The sequence below is a fragment of the Amblyomma americanum genome, chromosome 6 (assembly GCF_052857255.1).
Source record: "Amblyomma americanum isolate KBUSLIRL-KWMA chromosome 6, ASM5285725v1, whole genome shotgun sequence".
In the NCBI taxonomy this organism is placed as follows: Eukaryota; Metazoa; Arthropoda; class Arachnida; order Ixodida; family Ixodidae; genus Amblyomma; species Amblyomma americanum.
Window position 1 is genome coordinate 118,871,961 of NC_135502.1, and position 15,685 is coordinate 118,887,645.

A 15,685-nucleotide genomic window follows, 5' to 3' on the forward strand; every position below is an offset into this window, starting at 1 on the left:
TAATACCCTGTGAAGGGGCGGGGCCTTAAGGGAAAAATAAATGATGATGATGATGATGATGATGACGTGGTGACGAAGAATGTGCGGTGCAGAATGACTGGAGTAGCAAAGTCAATCGGCTCCTCTGAAGCGGAGAAAAAAGCAGAATCCACCGTTCTCGCCGGCCTACAGAAGAATGGCTACACACGTGGCTTTATTCAGCGCGTTGGTCGCCAGTCAAGCTCAGAGGACAGGGGGACCAGCTAACAGTGAGACAACGAAACGCGCGCGTTGTGCTTCTGTATGTGAGGGGAACCAGCGAGGCACTCGCACGCATTCCGAGAAAACATGGAATCTACATAGGCTCACGAACCTGTTTCGACAACAAGCCGCTTCTTGCCACGACCGAAAAACCGCGTCCCAGAGAAAAACAACCAGGTGTCGGTTACAAAATCTTATGCTCAAAGTACCCGGCACCATATATTGGCGAAACAAAAAACCTCCACCAAAGAATAAGGCAACACAAAAATGACATCCGGCAAATGAATTCAGAATCTAACTCCCTCGCCGAACACTGCGAGCGCGCCGTCCACAGGATAGCCGTCGAGGAGGTGAGCGTCTTGGCCGTGGAGCCAAACCGGTTCAAGAGGCGACTGCGGAGTCATGGCAAATCCGGCTCACAAAGGTGTCGATGAATAGCACTCCAGCAACACTCTCCTCCGCGTACGTTAGTGCATGGACTGCGCCACGCGCTAACAAACGGAGAACGAAGGCAGCAACCCGCTGCTTCTGGCACTTTAGTCACCCCTGAAGAAGAGACCGCGTTGGTCCAGAAACCTTGGCTAAAGTTAAAAATATTGGTTGGCGTCAGTTTCCTCTAAACACACCCAACTGCCTTCAGCCGTGATTTCGAGGAATCGTGCTTCTTGGACAGCGTGCTTCTGGTACTGCTAAAGCTAGACTGTTCCAGGAACCGACCAGGAAATTCGAAGCAAAGGAAGCGTCCCAACTTTTGCCTGGGCAGATGCGCCATCGACTCTGTTCAAGGGCGGTGGCCAGACTTGTTTATTAACGGGTAAAGAAGGCGGGAACCGGAGGCAAACCCTATTTCAGGGCTCCCCTCCGCCTTACCCATCGAGTCTCTACCAGCGCTTCCCTCATCATCTCTGTACAGTCCGTGCATTTCCTTCACCATGTAAATAGAATGTCTTGTTGTCCCCCCAAAGTCTCCCTGAGTCCCGTCATCCTCGTACCTCCTCCCGGCCCGACCACGCCACCTCGATCCCAACAACGCTTTCCCCTCGTGCACATGGCGCATAGCCAGATTCTCAAAATCAAGGTGGTGAAGAAACAGTGAATAAGGAACCGATTCACATCGAAAAATAAAAAAGCCCATGCGGAAGGTAAAATTTCCCTAGATTACAACAAAAATCCCTTTTCCCCTAAACAAAGTTAAAATTCTCTAGATCTAGGGAAAAATCCCTAGGGTTGGCAGCACTGACTGCTCTGTTCGGAAACCTAGGCTTGAGCTACGGCTGATGTCGTCTCTAAAGTGTAACTGATGTGATATCTCGTCGCAGGAACAGCACATAAAACAAATACGTAGACATTTAAAAAGTCTTTATTTTATAGACAACATCCGGACACTTTTATCCACTGTGTTTTATTACGCTTGTCTACCTTGAAAGTATGCAGCCACTCAGCGCATATTCAAAAGACATGCAATGTAATTTCAGTGTTTATTGCGTAATATCGCAAGGTTATATTTCTTTAACTTTTAGTTTTGAAATATTGAGTTGGTTGCACGACTTTTCAATCATCTCGACAAACTGTTGATGTCGACGTGGTTGCTATGACTACGGCATCCTTTACGTTAATACGTAGCCGAGCCAAGACGCCTTCCCTACACGTCACTCAAAATGGAGTCGATGTTGCTGGTAAGTTGATGTGAGCACCGAAAGTAAATCGTAATGTTTGTATGTAACAGGTGCTGTGAAATGTTTTTGCATGTTTGCCTAGCAACTGCTTATTCCTTAGTATCAAGCGTACTAGTGTCGAGGTCTTTTGCGTCGCGTGGCAGCCAAAGCTCTACACAGCCGTCCCACCCGGCGTTATGGACAGTAGTTGCACAAGCTGTTTCGTGTTTTATGATCTGCCTGTGTCTAACGTTTAATATTTTCTGGTGTCGTTCAGGAACCTACGCTCTACACGGTGAAAGCAATTGCCATCCTCGACAACGATGGGAACAGAATCTTGGCCAAGGTACGACAACTGCTTGTGCGACGTGCCCGCTCGCTTTCATATTGAGGCTACATCATTTGTTGTTTGTTTAAACGAAACTTGCAACCTCTCGTTCCGTGCTTTGCAGTACTATGATAACACCTTCCCGTCAGCCAAAGAGCAGAAGGCGTTTGAGAAGAATCTCTTCAGCAAGACACACCGGGCAAATGGTAAGACAGCCGGGCGACTGGGCCGCGGTTGCCTGTAGTAGACAGTTTTCTTCTTGCTTTCCCGTTCGCCAACTCATGCAGTCCTCTCGCCCTTATTTCAGCCGAAATAATAATGTTGGATGGGTTGACGTGTGTCTACCGGAGTAATGTGGATCTGTTTTTCTACGTGATGGGGAGCAGTCACGAGAACGAGGTAGGCCATCGTGTTTCTGTTCTACGTCAAGACCTTCTTTATTTAAGTTTCTTACTATAAACGCGAACTAGCAATTACCGAAACGTGTGTTACCAGACTCCAGAAGCTGTGCGCAGCTGTGGTGTTAACGCTGTTTCCTCAACGCCCCAGTTATGACAGCTGTTATTTAACCTAATTGTACCACACAGTTCAAAGATCAATTTTGTCGCTGCTTTAGTCATGTCACTTGCACAGTTTTGATTTTAAAAATACGGCGCAATCACTATGGCATGCTGTGGTGTCCGCTATTACTTGAATATAACAAAAAATGAGAATGTTGTCAGTTAGGCTTGCATACTATGGCAGTTTGCTCAGACAGCTCAGCCATGACTAATTTCACGATAACCAGCATGGGCATAATTCAAGGCGATTGCAGACCTGTTAAATGGATATACCAAGCATTTGTTTAAGACAGTTTTTTTTTAAAGTTAATAATGTGATCATCATATGGTGTACGTAATTGAATACAGTACAAGAAAAAGAACATCACTGGTTGGGGATTGAATCGGTGATATGTACAGGGCCGTCCAAAATATGTGCAAACACAACGAAGCGTGGCTGCACTCTGCGGAGCGTCAGCCATCCGGCGCGGCCGCGCATCGAAGCTATGCAGTGCAGACGCACAGGAGACTGGAGTTCGGTGCTTCGTGTCGTCTGTTACAGTGCAGAAGCACACCATGCTTGCTTTGCTGGGAAGTGCACCTAAATAAACGCTCTGAGATAGCATTGCAGGAAAGCGCACTTCACTCTCAGTAGCACGTTGTTGTTGGTTCCACGTACTACAACTCAGCAGCCTGTGTTCTGTGTGCCACGATCTCCGTTAAATGCTGGCGTTGTTTCAAATTTCTCACTTCTAGTCTGGATTGGTTTATGTTGTTAAATATCTCAAAGCGACTCGTGCCATGGGAGGCATCGACGTAATGGAGGGCCTCAAATTATTTTGACCCCCGGCGATTCTTACCATGCACTGATGTAGTGCAGTAAATGACCGTCTTTCGTTTCGCCTCCATCAAAACAGCCGCAGCAGCTGAGACCAAACTTGGTTCCACCGACTCAGTAGTCGGGCGCTCCCCATAGAGTAGAGACGCTTAACAACAGAAACTAATCCAAACTAGAAGTGAGAAATTTTGCGGCACTGAGAACAGTGGTTGCTTAGTTGTAGTACGTGGAGCCAACAACAACACGCTGCAGTGAGTGAAGTGCGCTTTCCCACAGCGCCATCTCAGCGCGTTCATTTAGGTGCTCTTTCCAGCAAAACAAGCACAGTGCGCCTGCGCCGCATAGCTTCGAAGCGCCGGATGCACTGACGCTCCAGGGAGCGCGACCACGCTTTGCCGTGTTCGCTCGTATTTTTGACGGCCCTGTACATGTGTGCAGTACTGTGTGATTTAAGTTTGGGCAGTATTTTTTCTGCTGTATGCTCCTGTGGCGGCGTTGAACTATTGACAGGAAATGTAAATGGAGCACAAAAGCAGGATTAAAATTTTATTCCTTGGAAGCAGGTGGCAACCACGCGAGACTGCACTTCCCGTGCTTAGCATTTTCCTGCCGGAGTGTTAAGCTGATCTCCAATAAAAGCTTTAAATGACTTGAATGGTCCGTTTACTTTTCCCGCCGATAGTAAATTAATTCACCTACTTACATCTTTTGTAAAACAGCGCGAACAACGACGGACAAGAACAAGAAGGAGACGGGACGAGCGCTGCACGTCCCGTCTCATTCTTGTTCTTGTCCGCTGTTTGCGCTGTTTTACAAAAGATGCATATATACCAACTCGCCCAAGTGAACGTTCTGCTCACCCACTTAATTTGCCCAGGGACCCTTAAAACAGTTTTGTTAGATCCCTTAAGTTTTCTATTCATATGTTATGTAACTGTTTTTTTGTGACTATAAAGAGCAAATAAACCACTAAGAGGGAGGAAGGCCATGTCCGTGGCTTGCCTAGCAGAGCACCAGAAGCAGTAAACGGAGGTCGTAGGTTTGGCCTGTATGGTGCGGCTGTCATTTTTTTTTTTTGTCGGTTCTTTCACATCTTTCGAGTGCAGCATTGAACCTCCTTTGTAGATGTGATTACATAGTTCGTATTCTCTATGATCTATGGTCCTGTTTATCGTACAGGAGGACCTTGATGCTTTTATAAAATACTCCTGCCAAAGGCCCAGGACTGAGGCCGGCAGTATGTTGTGAATAAAATAAATAAATAAAGCAAGGGCCTAGAAAACACTAGGGACGAACAAGGAAAAAAAGGGGAGCAGACATGCTGAAAACTCCCGTCAGAACAGAGTTTTCAGCATGTGCCTACCCCGAGGAAGAGGAGGCGACAGAGCATAAGGAAGATTATGTGAGGAAAATAACAAAAAGTACCGTGGAAACACATGAAATGAAGAGCAAAGCAAGATTAGTAGAGAGGATGTGAATTGTATGAGCCTGCACTCTATTCAGCGCCTTCAGGGGCAGGAGATTTGATATTTGTGCCTCTTATTACCTCTAGACGTAGCTGTCAAAAGTATTTTGGATATATGTTTGGTTCAAAATTTCACAGTGAGCAATTTTATCCCGTCTACAGCTGATCCTCTGCAGTGCTTTGAACTGCCTGTATGACTCCATCAACCAAATACTGAGGAAAAATGTGGAGAAGAAAGTCCTTCTGGACAACCTTGACATCATCATGCTTGCTGTTGACGAGATCTGCGATGGCGGGTGAATATTTTCTTCACCAGCATGCAAAAAAAAAAGTTGTGTACAAATGTGTGCTTTGTTAAAAATATGGCACAATTTGTGGTAATACTGTGTTTACTCCAGGGTTCGTAGTGGTCCTTGAAACCCTTAAAAACCCTTGATTTTTAAAACGCTATATTCAAGGCCTTGGAAACCCTTGAATTTTTTTAGGTGCTGGGAAGTCCTTGAATTTTACGCTCGGCTAGGCTTAACGGAATTGACAGAGCGTCTGGCCACATTCATCAAGTCCTAATCCAAGTCAATCCAGTGTACTTGTTTCTTGACCATTTCCTCGTGGTTAGCGTGGTTCACGGGCTGTGAAGAAAACTTCCCAAGTTTTTCCGCTATGCCAGGAAGGTGCAAGTTTCAGCGGTCCTGGCTGGACCATGATGTTTATAAGCAGTGAATTGCTCCGGATCCCTCGGACTGTCATTGCGCAAAGTGTAGGGCGTGTTGTAAAGCATTTGACGTTTCCTCCATGGGCGAGTCGGCAATTAAAAGCCACATGAGAAGCGCAAAGCACATTGCAAATGTACAAAATGGAGCGCAAGGAAACTCGATTCGGAACTACGTGGCGGCTACCGTCAGTGAGCGACCGGAAAGCGCCATGCCTTCAGTGTCATCAGACTTGCGTCATGCGTGCGGTATGAACAAACTTGTGACCGATGCCGAGGTACTGTGGACTTTGAAAGTGGCAGCTTCCCACTACTCATACAATTCGTCTTCGCACACAGGGGAACTGTTCCAAAAAATGTTTCCCGACAGCGAAATCGCGAAAGCCTTCTCCTGCGGTGAAAAGAAATGCGCGTACGTCCTTTATCACGGCCTGCGGCTGTATTTTCTCTCGTGTTTGCAGCACGAAATAGAGCAGTGCGGCTCTTACGTTGTCCTGTTTGATGAGTCATTGAACGACTACCTTCAGCGGAAGCAGATGGATATCCACGTGCGGTACTGGGACGCCGTTTCTGAACGTGTAACTACCAGGTACTACACATCAGTCTTCATGGGACACAGTAGGGCAGAAGACATCCAGGAAAAGCTTTTGAATGCCTTGGATTGTTTGCCACTTTCAAAAATAGTTCACTTGTCTATGGATGGGCCCAATGTGAATTTGAAATGTTTCAAAAATTTGCAAAGTCACCTTCAGAACAACTATCAAGTTCAATGCCTGGAGTTGGGGACTTGTGGTCTTCACACTCTGCACAATGCGTACAGAGCAGGTGTTGGTGCCAGCAAGTGGTGCCTGGATACCCTCCTTTCAAGCCTAAGTGGCCTGTTTCACGATGCACCTGCACGGAGAGATGACTTTGCCTCTGTTACTGGCCAGACAACATACCCTCTCAACTTTGTCTCGCATCGCTGGGTTGAAAATGTACCTGTTATTGAGCGCGCCATTCTTTCGTGGCCCCATGTGAGCAAGTATGTGCAATGTACCAGAGTGAAACAAGTAAGTTTGCCTAAGTGTATTGCATTCCAACGTGTGTGTGATGCCTGCGCTGATCCGCTGACGCCAGCAAAACTTCAATTTGCTCTGGGAATTGCAATGATATTCAAGCCATTTTTGACTGAATACCAAGGTGACAAACCTCTGGTGTTCTTTTTAGCAAAGGACCTTGAAAGTGTTGTGAGAAAACTAATGACAAGGTTTGTAAGGTGCTCTGTGGTAGCAGCGTCTGCTGGAATCTTGAGCCTCTTGAAGATTGACATCGATGATCCAAAGAACCATGCTCCCCTTGAAAAAGTAGACCTTGGTCATGCAGCAGAACAAGTTGTGAAAGCTGTCAAGATAAGTGCAAAGGATGTGTTTGCATTTAAAATTGAGTGCAAACAGTTTCTGATTAATGCAACAAAGAAGATATTGGATAAAAGCCCACTAATATACCCTCTTGTTAGGGCGCTCTCTTTAGATCCTGTGCGGATGTGTTCAAGGCCGGATGAGTGCCTTACAGGCTTCAGGAAAGTTTTTGGTGCCCTCATTGAAGCAAACCGGTTGAGCGAGCACCAGCGAGATGCAGTTCTCGCCGAGTACACAGAGTTGCTCCAGGAAGAAAAGCACACCCTTGGATCATTCGAGAAGCATTCTAAAAGTTTGGATGAGTTTTTTTGCAATCTTTTGAAGTTCCGTTCTTCATGCTCAAACCTCTGGGGTGTGGTCAAAGTTCTGCTTATTTTAAGTCATGGTCAAGCTACTGTAGAAAGAGGATTTAGCTTTAATTGCCACATCTCCATTGAAAACATGAAGGAAATGTCTTACGTGTGGCAAAGAATTGTGTGCGATGTCATAGATAAGGCGGGAGGCATCCTTAAAGTTGCAATAACAAAGGAGCTGCGGACATCTACTTCAGCCGCATGGAACTGGTACCAAGCATACCTGGAGGAGCAGAAGCAGCAAGAAGCTCAGCAGTTGAGGCAGTCAAAGAGAAGCCTTATTGAAAATGAAATTGAAGCCAACAGACACAAGAAAAAGAAACTAGAAAAAACTATTGTCGACTTGACGGCAGCTGCAGACAGTTACTCCAAAAAAGCTGAAGCAGCAAATGACATCACATATATTGTGAAATCAAACAGTCTTAGAAAAACTGCGAAAGAAAAGATGCAGGACCTTCAAGCAATTGATCGCGCGATTGCAGAAAAACTTCAAGCGCTTTCTTGATATGCTTAACGAGTGTGTGCTTCAAGGAAATGTGTGTGTGTTTACTTATATGTGTTTTAAGGTGGTATATGCCTCTTTTCTTTTTTCTTTTTCAATAAAATGAATGATTTTGTTGTTGAAGAATTTCGTTTTTGGTCCGAGCTGCTAAACACAACATTGTTTGAGGTCCTTGAAATTGCTATGCCAGGGCCTTGAAAGTCCTTGAAAACCCTTGAATTTTTTCAACTAAAACTGCTATGAACCCTGTTACTCGTTTAATGAACCCACTCACATAGTGACCCCACCCCCCCTCACTTCTGTTTGTTGAGAATTTGCTTTTTTTTTTTTTTTAACGTCGTTTAAAAATCTCATACCTTACCTTCAGGGCCAGTGTTCAATATGCTTTGTCTCGCTGAGATTGGCCGGAGCCGTAGACTGTCACAAGGTCATCGAATTGCACCGTGATACAGCACCGAAGCAAGTGATGCTGAACACTGGCGACATGAATGCGGGGACACAACTTGCTGACTGTGCACTTTTGTTGAACATGGATGGGCAGTTGGGCAGACATATGATATGAAATTTCACCTCTTACACAAAAATCTGTCAACTTTTTTTTTCCCCGACATGATGACCCCTCCCCTCAAATTGATGTCAACTTTTCTAGGAAAAAATTGGTTCATTACGCTAATAAATATGGTATATGGGCTTGTTTTTGTTGTGACAGGGACTCTGCTAGTGATTGATACTTTTTCATATAGTTTTCTAATTTGTCAGTTTGTAAAACTAAGGTGAAGTGAGCCAGGCATGGGTTATGTTAATCTAGTATTAATTTTTTTTTAAGCCCACTGTCAAACTGTGGCAGTATTATCAGGGCCTTTGCAGTATCTTGTCACTGTAATCACTGGAGATTCATGTCATCACACACTTCGCAAGTTTCTTGGGAAATATTACATTTCATCTGTATTTAAAGCGGGCAGATGTATTTGTCCTGCAACTTATATGAAGAATAGGTGAAGGCTCCAGAAAGCTGGTTCTGTGCATCTTTTCACATTGTACCGGGTGTCCCAGCTAGCTTGAGCCAAGGGTTAAAAAAATCAATTATTAGAGGCAGGCGAGTGAAACCAGTTGCATATTGGTGACAGCCATCTTGTACACCACAGGCAATTTTTTGTTCTGAAAATAATGAATAATTTAATCATGTTTAATTATCCAAATAATAAATATTGACTTTAGACAACAAATTGCATTTGAGGAGTTGTTGAGCACCTTCAGAAACCCCCATTCCACCATTTACGATAAGGAAATCCTCACGTGCGTCTCATTTTCTCGGCTCCAAAGAAAGCCCTCGAAATACAAAATAAACCACGTGACTAGCCCACTTGCGTGCCACGATCGTGCTGCTCTCAAGCGTAGTTTGAGCAAACAAAATCGCCCTCAGCCTTGACTTGACGGCCCCGCAGCAGCGGCAGGCCGATATGTTGATGGTGGTTTCTCATCTGCGTCAGCCAGTAGCACACATGACGGTGTGAGTTGCCGCCACCAACATATTGGCCTGCCGCTGCTGCGGGGCCGTCGAGTCAAGGCTGACTCGCCTGCCTCTAATAATTGATTTTTTAACCCTTGGCTCAAGCTAGCTGGGACACCCGGTAGATACAAGTTGGTTTACTGCTGTGGTAGTTTACCGGGTAAATATTGATTTGACTGTACCCTGGTTGAGTGCAGTATGTGTTAGAGCTTGGTACAGTCAGCTGCAACCAAACTTGCAATATGGAACCTAATTATAAGATGTGCTGTTGCGCCCATTACTCACCCAGAGCTCAACAAAGTACCGATTTTGCTTTTTATCGTTAGGCTGATATATTGCGTGCTCGGGCACACACTGCCTGTTATATTAGTCGACAGGCAAGTTCTCGGGGAATCCTTATGTCCATAGATTTTTTTTTCGCTATGTATTGAACCAAAGGGAGCATAAAGGCTGCTTTAAGCAGCACAGCTCACACCGGCCGATCTATGCCACTTGCATGGTTACAGAAGTGACAACCTGTTGTTCTGCTGTCAGAGCATGAAGAGGCCCTAGTGTTACTTGTTAGTCATTTAATGGTACTTTCCCCTAAACATTGGACTAATGCTGTTTAGTTTGTGCACTTTGTTTGACATTAATGTTTGACATTAACACATTAACTGTTTAGTTTTGCATATCATGTATAGTTCACACAAAGTTTTTTTGTATGAGCAAGGTGCAAGAATATTTCTTTGCAACCTGGATTCAAGAATTCCAGAGTGCAAATTGGACGTGCCGGCATGGACTGCATCTTGACATTTCAGGCTTCATTTCCTGGGTCCTTAAAAGCACGTTTTTTTCGTGGCTCTCAGTTTCCATAAACTATTGGCATAAGTTCAGGACATGGCTTGTGACATGAATAGGGTTCAGGCAGGTAGGTGTTTAATATCAATTTCTGATTGCACGGAGGGGGGCACAAATGAAGGTCAGATACATGTGCAAGGAACATGGTGAAAAGAAAATTTGGTCAGCTGTAAACATTGCTTTGTGACACTAAACTAAACTTAGTGTTGTAAGACGTGACGTTGTGTCTGTAGGAATTTCCCTTTCTCTTGTAATTGGTGCACATCAACATCTTCAAAAAAACTCTGTTAATGGGGTGTTTTAGTCCTCATTCGTGAACTTAATCTGTGACTCAGTACCATATGCTCTTTTCACAGCTCATGTCTTTGCAAAGTTTAGTGCACATTTGCAAGCATAGTTTCGTGAAATTTTCATTGCATCTGTCTGTACTACTTTCAGTCTTGCAGCTGTTGGGGATGCTAGTATTTCAGCACTGCTGGTTTTCATGCGACTTGAATGGGCATTACTGTGCTACTCTCACAAAGGAAAACTACATTCTTTTTTAGCATCATTCTGGAAGCAGACCCGACATCAATTCTTCAGAAGGTCGCATTGAGAACCGATGACATTCCACTTGGGGAGCAAACTGTTGCACAGGTTAGTAGCTGCTGTTCACATTGCCGAGAATAGAGCATGGTAAGGAATGGCATGCTCCCAGCTAAATTAGGTTTACATTTGCATTCTTTGTGTAGGGCACTTTGAGCATATTTGTGCACTCCCTGTTAACACCATAAATTGTAATGGTAATAAACGGCAGTGAATGGGGCCAAAACGGCCATTTATTACCCATGCTGCCTTCTGTCGGCAGACAAAAGAAATGCTTCGGATGGATCCTACTCGCCTTAAAGCAGACACAGAGTGCCAAAAGACACACAACAAGCTGGACTCGTCAAGAGCCAGAAACAACAGGTGGCGTGGCTCGTCCAAGTCCGCTAATGGTTAATAAAGTGTTTGTATTGGAAACATATCATTGGAAGAAAAAAAAAAAACTCTTTTCTGCTTTTCCTTTGTGGATAATGCAAGTTTATAGTGAGGATATTCACCCTTGTTCTAGGAATACAAACCTGCAGTGTTATTTTTTTGTATGGCACATTTATATGCTCAATGGGAATACGATCACAGCCATCACTCTCCCTTGTTTTCAGGTGTTCCAGACTGCCAAGGAGCAACTGAAGTGGTCATTACTGAAGTAGATGCCTTTTTTTTTCCACAGTGTACATTCACAAATGCAGGTTGCTTGTATAATAAATATCCTTGAAAGCAAGTGGGTCTTTGTGTACACACATTCGTATGCTCTCATAATTTGCTGAATAGTGTGAAAATAAATACTGTGTGTTGAACACTAAGCACTGCGGATAGAAATCTGCCTGGATAAAAAGCAACTTAAGCCAAGCTCCTGAACGGTCTCAAAGTCTAGGAATCTTTTGTCTGCTTCGCTGTTGAGAGACCACAAAATAAGGCTTCTGTGTGAAAACCTGCCTACAGAAAAGCAGCTGTCTTTGAGAAAAGGAAATTCAGTGGAAGGAAGCATGCATACACACTTTGTCAAGCACTAAGGTCACCAGTGGTGTTAGCGGACAGCATAGTGCAGCTCATGTAGCAGGCCTGCAACACCCGAGCTCTGCACAAGCGACTAATTCTTATCCTCGCCTTCAAAAATTTTGGGGCACTGTCAATGAAAAACAAGACACACTGCACACTTGGAAGCAAACCTGTTGGGTGGACTGTGTATTGTGAGACTGTGGACCAAGCGAGCTCTTTATTCCTGCTGCAAATATGGCGGCCACTCCTCAAAAGACGAAGATGCGAGATGATGAGGAATATTCACAGATGAAGACGAGGGTCACGCACTGTGCTCACACTTTCTCCCCCTATGGGCGAAAGCGACCGTCCCGGGCGCATGTTAGAGGGAAGTAGGGCGACGGGTGAAGGGCTTTAAGCACGACACATGAACAATCTCTTCACTGCGACAACGCCGGTCATGGGCAGGATGGACAGGAGCAACGCGATAGTTCACGAAGGACGTTTGTTCGAGTACAGTGTACGGACCAATAAAGCGGCTGAGAAATTTTTCGCACAATCCGGGGGTACGCACAGGAGTCCACAGCAACACTTCATCACCAAGGAAGAAACGCACTCCACGGTGTTAGAAATCATAGGTTGTTTTCCGGGAGGCTTGGCAGGCGTCAAGTGTTCAGGCGGTCAATGGTGCGACAGTAGGCAAGACGGGAAGTAAATTCGTCATAGGAAAGACCGGAAGAGGATGTGGGGGCAGAGAAGATGCTTCGAGAGTGAAGGTAGGGGGGCGACCGAACACAAGAAAAAACGGGGAGAAACTGGTCGTTCGTTGCACGGCAGTATTGTAGGCAATTGTAGGCAAAGGTTACAAAGGGGAGCATGTCGTCCCAGTTGGTGTGGGCGGGGTGAATGTACATAGACAGCACATCTGACAGGGTGCGGTGAAACCGTTCGGTGAGCCCATTGGTCTGGGGGTGATAGGCTGAAGTTGTTTTATGGGCGGTCCGGGAAGCATGAAGAATTTCGGCAAGGATGCTGGAGAGGAATGACTTGCCGCGGTCACTGATAAGGACACGTGGGGCTCCATGGCGCAGAAGAATGGCGTTGAGGAAGAAATGGGCGATTTCGGAGGCAGAGCCAGACGGAACGGGGACTGTTTCAGCGTACCGTGTTAAGTGGTCGACGGCTGTGACGATCTAGCGGTTGCCCGATGAGGTTAGTGGCAAGGGACCGTACAGGTCGATACCAACGACTTCGAAGGGTGAGAAAGGACAGGGAAGAGGTTGTAGAAGGCCAGCAGGAGGAGACGTGGAGCGTTTGCGGCGTTGGCAAGGGATGCAAGATGCAATATATTTGGCGACAGAGGTGGAGACCCCAGGCCAAAAGAAACGGCGCTTTATACGGTCATATGTTTTCTGGAATCCTAAGTGGCCGGCCATGGGGTCGTCGTGAAGCGCCTCCAAAACCTCACGGCGAAGAGAATGGGGAATGACAGGCACCAAGGCGTGACCCAGGGGCCTATGATTGTGCCAAAGAAGGGTGCCGTCAACCAGCTTGAAACAGTTGAGTTGGCGTCGGAGGCGGGCATTTGGAGGCCGCATAGCACCACTCAGGCGTTCAATGAGAGTCCGGCAGTAAGGGTCGGCCTGCTTCAAGATCGCCGAGAGCGGGAGCGGGCACCAGATCAATGGCTGCGGCCGTCGAGGCGTGGGTAGCGATGGAATTAGTAGTTGGGAGCGATGAAGCAACAGGAGGAGAGCACAGAAGTTCTGCGGAGGCGAGGGGGCAACGAGAGAGCGCATCGGCATCTTTGTGTTTTTTTCCCGATTTGTAGGTGACTGTGAAATCATACTCCTGGAGGCAGAGAACCCAGCGGCCGAGGCGCCCAGACAAGTTCTTCTGTGACGACAACCAGCACAGCGCATGATGGTCAGTTACAATGGTGAACTGGCAACCGTACAAATGGGGGCGAAATTTCTGAACGGCCCAGACAACTGCAAGATACTCTTGTTCAGTGATCGTGTAGTTCTGCTCCGGTGCAGTCAGGGTACGACTTGCGTAAGCAATCACGCGCTCAGTCGAAGATTGCTGGCGCTGCAGAAGAACGGCACCAATGCCGTGTCCACTGGTGTCAGTGTGCAAAATCGTTGAAGCGCTGTCATCAAAATGAGCCAGTATCGGATCAGATGTGAGAGCCTGCTTTAGAGAAGTAAAGGCGGCCTCGCAGGCCTCAGACCAAACGAAGGGCGTGCTGACTCCAAGAAGCTGATGCAAAGGTGCGGCGATGGATGCGAAACCTCGGATGAAACAACGGAAGTATGAGGCGAGTCCTAGAAAACTGCTCAGGTCTTTAATCCGTGTGGGGCGGGGAAAATGCAGTACTGCAGCAACTTTATCAGGATCTGGTTTTATGCCTCTGCGACTAACGACGTGTCCGAGAACTTTGATAGAAGTGGAAGCAAAGCAACATTTCTTTGTGTTTAACTGAAGTCCGGCCGCGGAAAGAGCACTTAGAACTTCATCAAGGCGGGCGAGGTGCTCAGAAAAAGTCGAGGAGAAAATTACGATGTCGTCCAGGTAGCAGAGGCAAGTTTTCCATTTCAACCCGCGGAGTACGGTGTCAATCATGCATTCGAACGTGGCCGGAGCATTGCACAAGCCGAACGGCATAACGTTAAATTCATATAAGCCATCTGGTGTGGCGAAAGCTGTCTTCTCTTTGTCCTCTTCATGCATGGGGATTTGCCAGTAGCCGGATCGGAGGTCAAGACTAGAAAAAAATTGAGCACCTTGGAGACAGTCGAGGGCGTCGTCAATCCGAGGAAGTGGATAAACATCCTTTCGAGTGATCTTATTGAGGGCGTGATAGTCGACACAAAAGCGTACGGAATTATCCTTCTTTTGTACCAGCACGACTGGTGAGGACCAAGGACTTGAAGAAGGTCGTATGATGCGGCGCTTGAGCATGTCGGTGACATTATCTTGAATAATTTTTCGTTCACTAGAAGACACACGATACGGGCGGCGGCGAATGATGCGCGAACCGTCAGTGTGGATGCGATGCGTAGCCGCCGATGTTTGGCCCAAAATTTTCGACTGGGTATCGAAAGAAGCGGCATGTTTGTTCAAGAGGGCAAGCAATTCTGCTTTTTGAGCAGGCGTAAGATCGTCGCTGATATTAGCGGAAATAGCTGCCGGAGAAGAAGGATGGGACGAAACGGCGAAGCTGGATGGTGGCGAGGAAAGAACGGTGACAGGTTGAATGGTAGACACAGAAGCCACTTTAGTACCAGCGCGCAGAAGAATGGGCTCCGACGTAGTATTGAGCGCAGTCAGAAGGGCAGTCCCATTGACGAAGCGAAGAAGGGATGCGACGAGGAGAATGCCCCTGGACAGAAGACTGGGCACGGCTGTGGCGAAAACGTCCCCAGCATGTACGTAAGCAGAAGCAACTGAGATGACATCTTCGGAGCCGGGATAAAGCACATGGTCCGCGGTGTTGATCAAGTGATGAGATGGAAATGCAGGAGCGTCAGGAGGGTCGGAGTCAGCAACTTCCAGAGTAGGAGGGCAACATGTGATGACAGCTTGCGCGGAGTGGAGGAAATCCCAGCCGAGGATGAGAGGGTGAGCACAGGATGGAAGTACAGCGAACTCGATGTGGTGCAGGATGCCGTTGATAAGGACGCGTGCTGTACACAGACCGGAAGGATGCATGGATTCTTCATTAGCAGCACGGAGAGAAGGAC

General features: G+C 46.6%; 2 protein-coding genes across 2 annotated transcripts; both read left to right on the forward strand.

Annotated features, from left to right (window-relative positions):
- Positions 1 to 1,802: 1,802 nt before the first annotated feature.
- Positions 1,803 to 11,682, forward strand: zetaCOP (COPI coat complex subunit zeta). Its single transcript, XM_077627907.1, has 7 exons — positions 1,803 to 1,916; positions 2,173 to 2,241; positions 2,348 to 2,429; positions 2,531 to 2,622; positions 5,228 to 5,361; positions 10,925 to 11,015; positions 11,564 to 11,682. Exons 1-7 carry the CDS (start codon positions 1,899 to 1,901, stop codon positions 11,609 to 11,611), a joined length of 534 nt encoding a protein of 177 aa, XP_077484033.1. The 5' UTR covers positions 1,803 to 1,898; the 3' UTR covers positions 11,612 to 11,682.
- LOC144094048 (uncharacterized) lies at positions 5,726 to 8,158 on the forward strand. The gene has a single exon (XM_077627906.1). The coding sequence runs from the start codon at positions 5,858 to 5,860 to the stop codon at positions 8,030 to 8,032; it is 2,175 nt and encodes a 724-aa protein (XP_077484032.1). The 5' UTR covers positions 5,726 to 5,857; the 3' UTR covers positions 8,033 to 8,158.
- Positions 11,683 to 15,685: the final 4,003 nt, after the last annotated feature.

Excerpts from the sequence above, each read along its gene's own strand:
- zetaCOP (XM_077627907.1), top strand. Across the intron at positions 5,362-10,924 it reads GACGAGATCTGCGATGGCGG|CATCATTCTGGAAGCAGACC; the intron begins GTGAATATTTTC and ends ATTCTTTTTTAG. Across the intron at positions 11,016-11,563 it reads GGGAGCAAACTGTTGCACAG|GTGTTCCAGACTGCCAAGGA; the intron begins GTTAGTAGCTGC and ends CCTTGTTTTCAG.
- LOC144094048 (XM_077627906.1), top strand. The coding sequence starts at position 5,858 with ATGGGCGAGTCGGCAATTAAAAGCCACATGAGAAGCGCAAAGCACATT.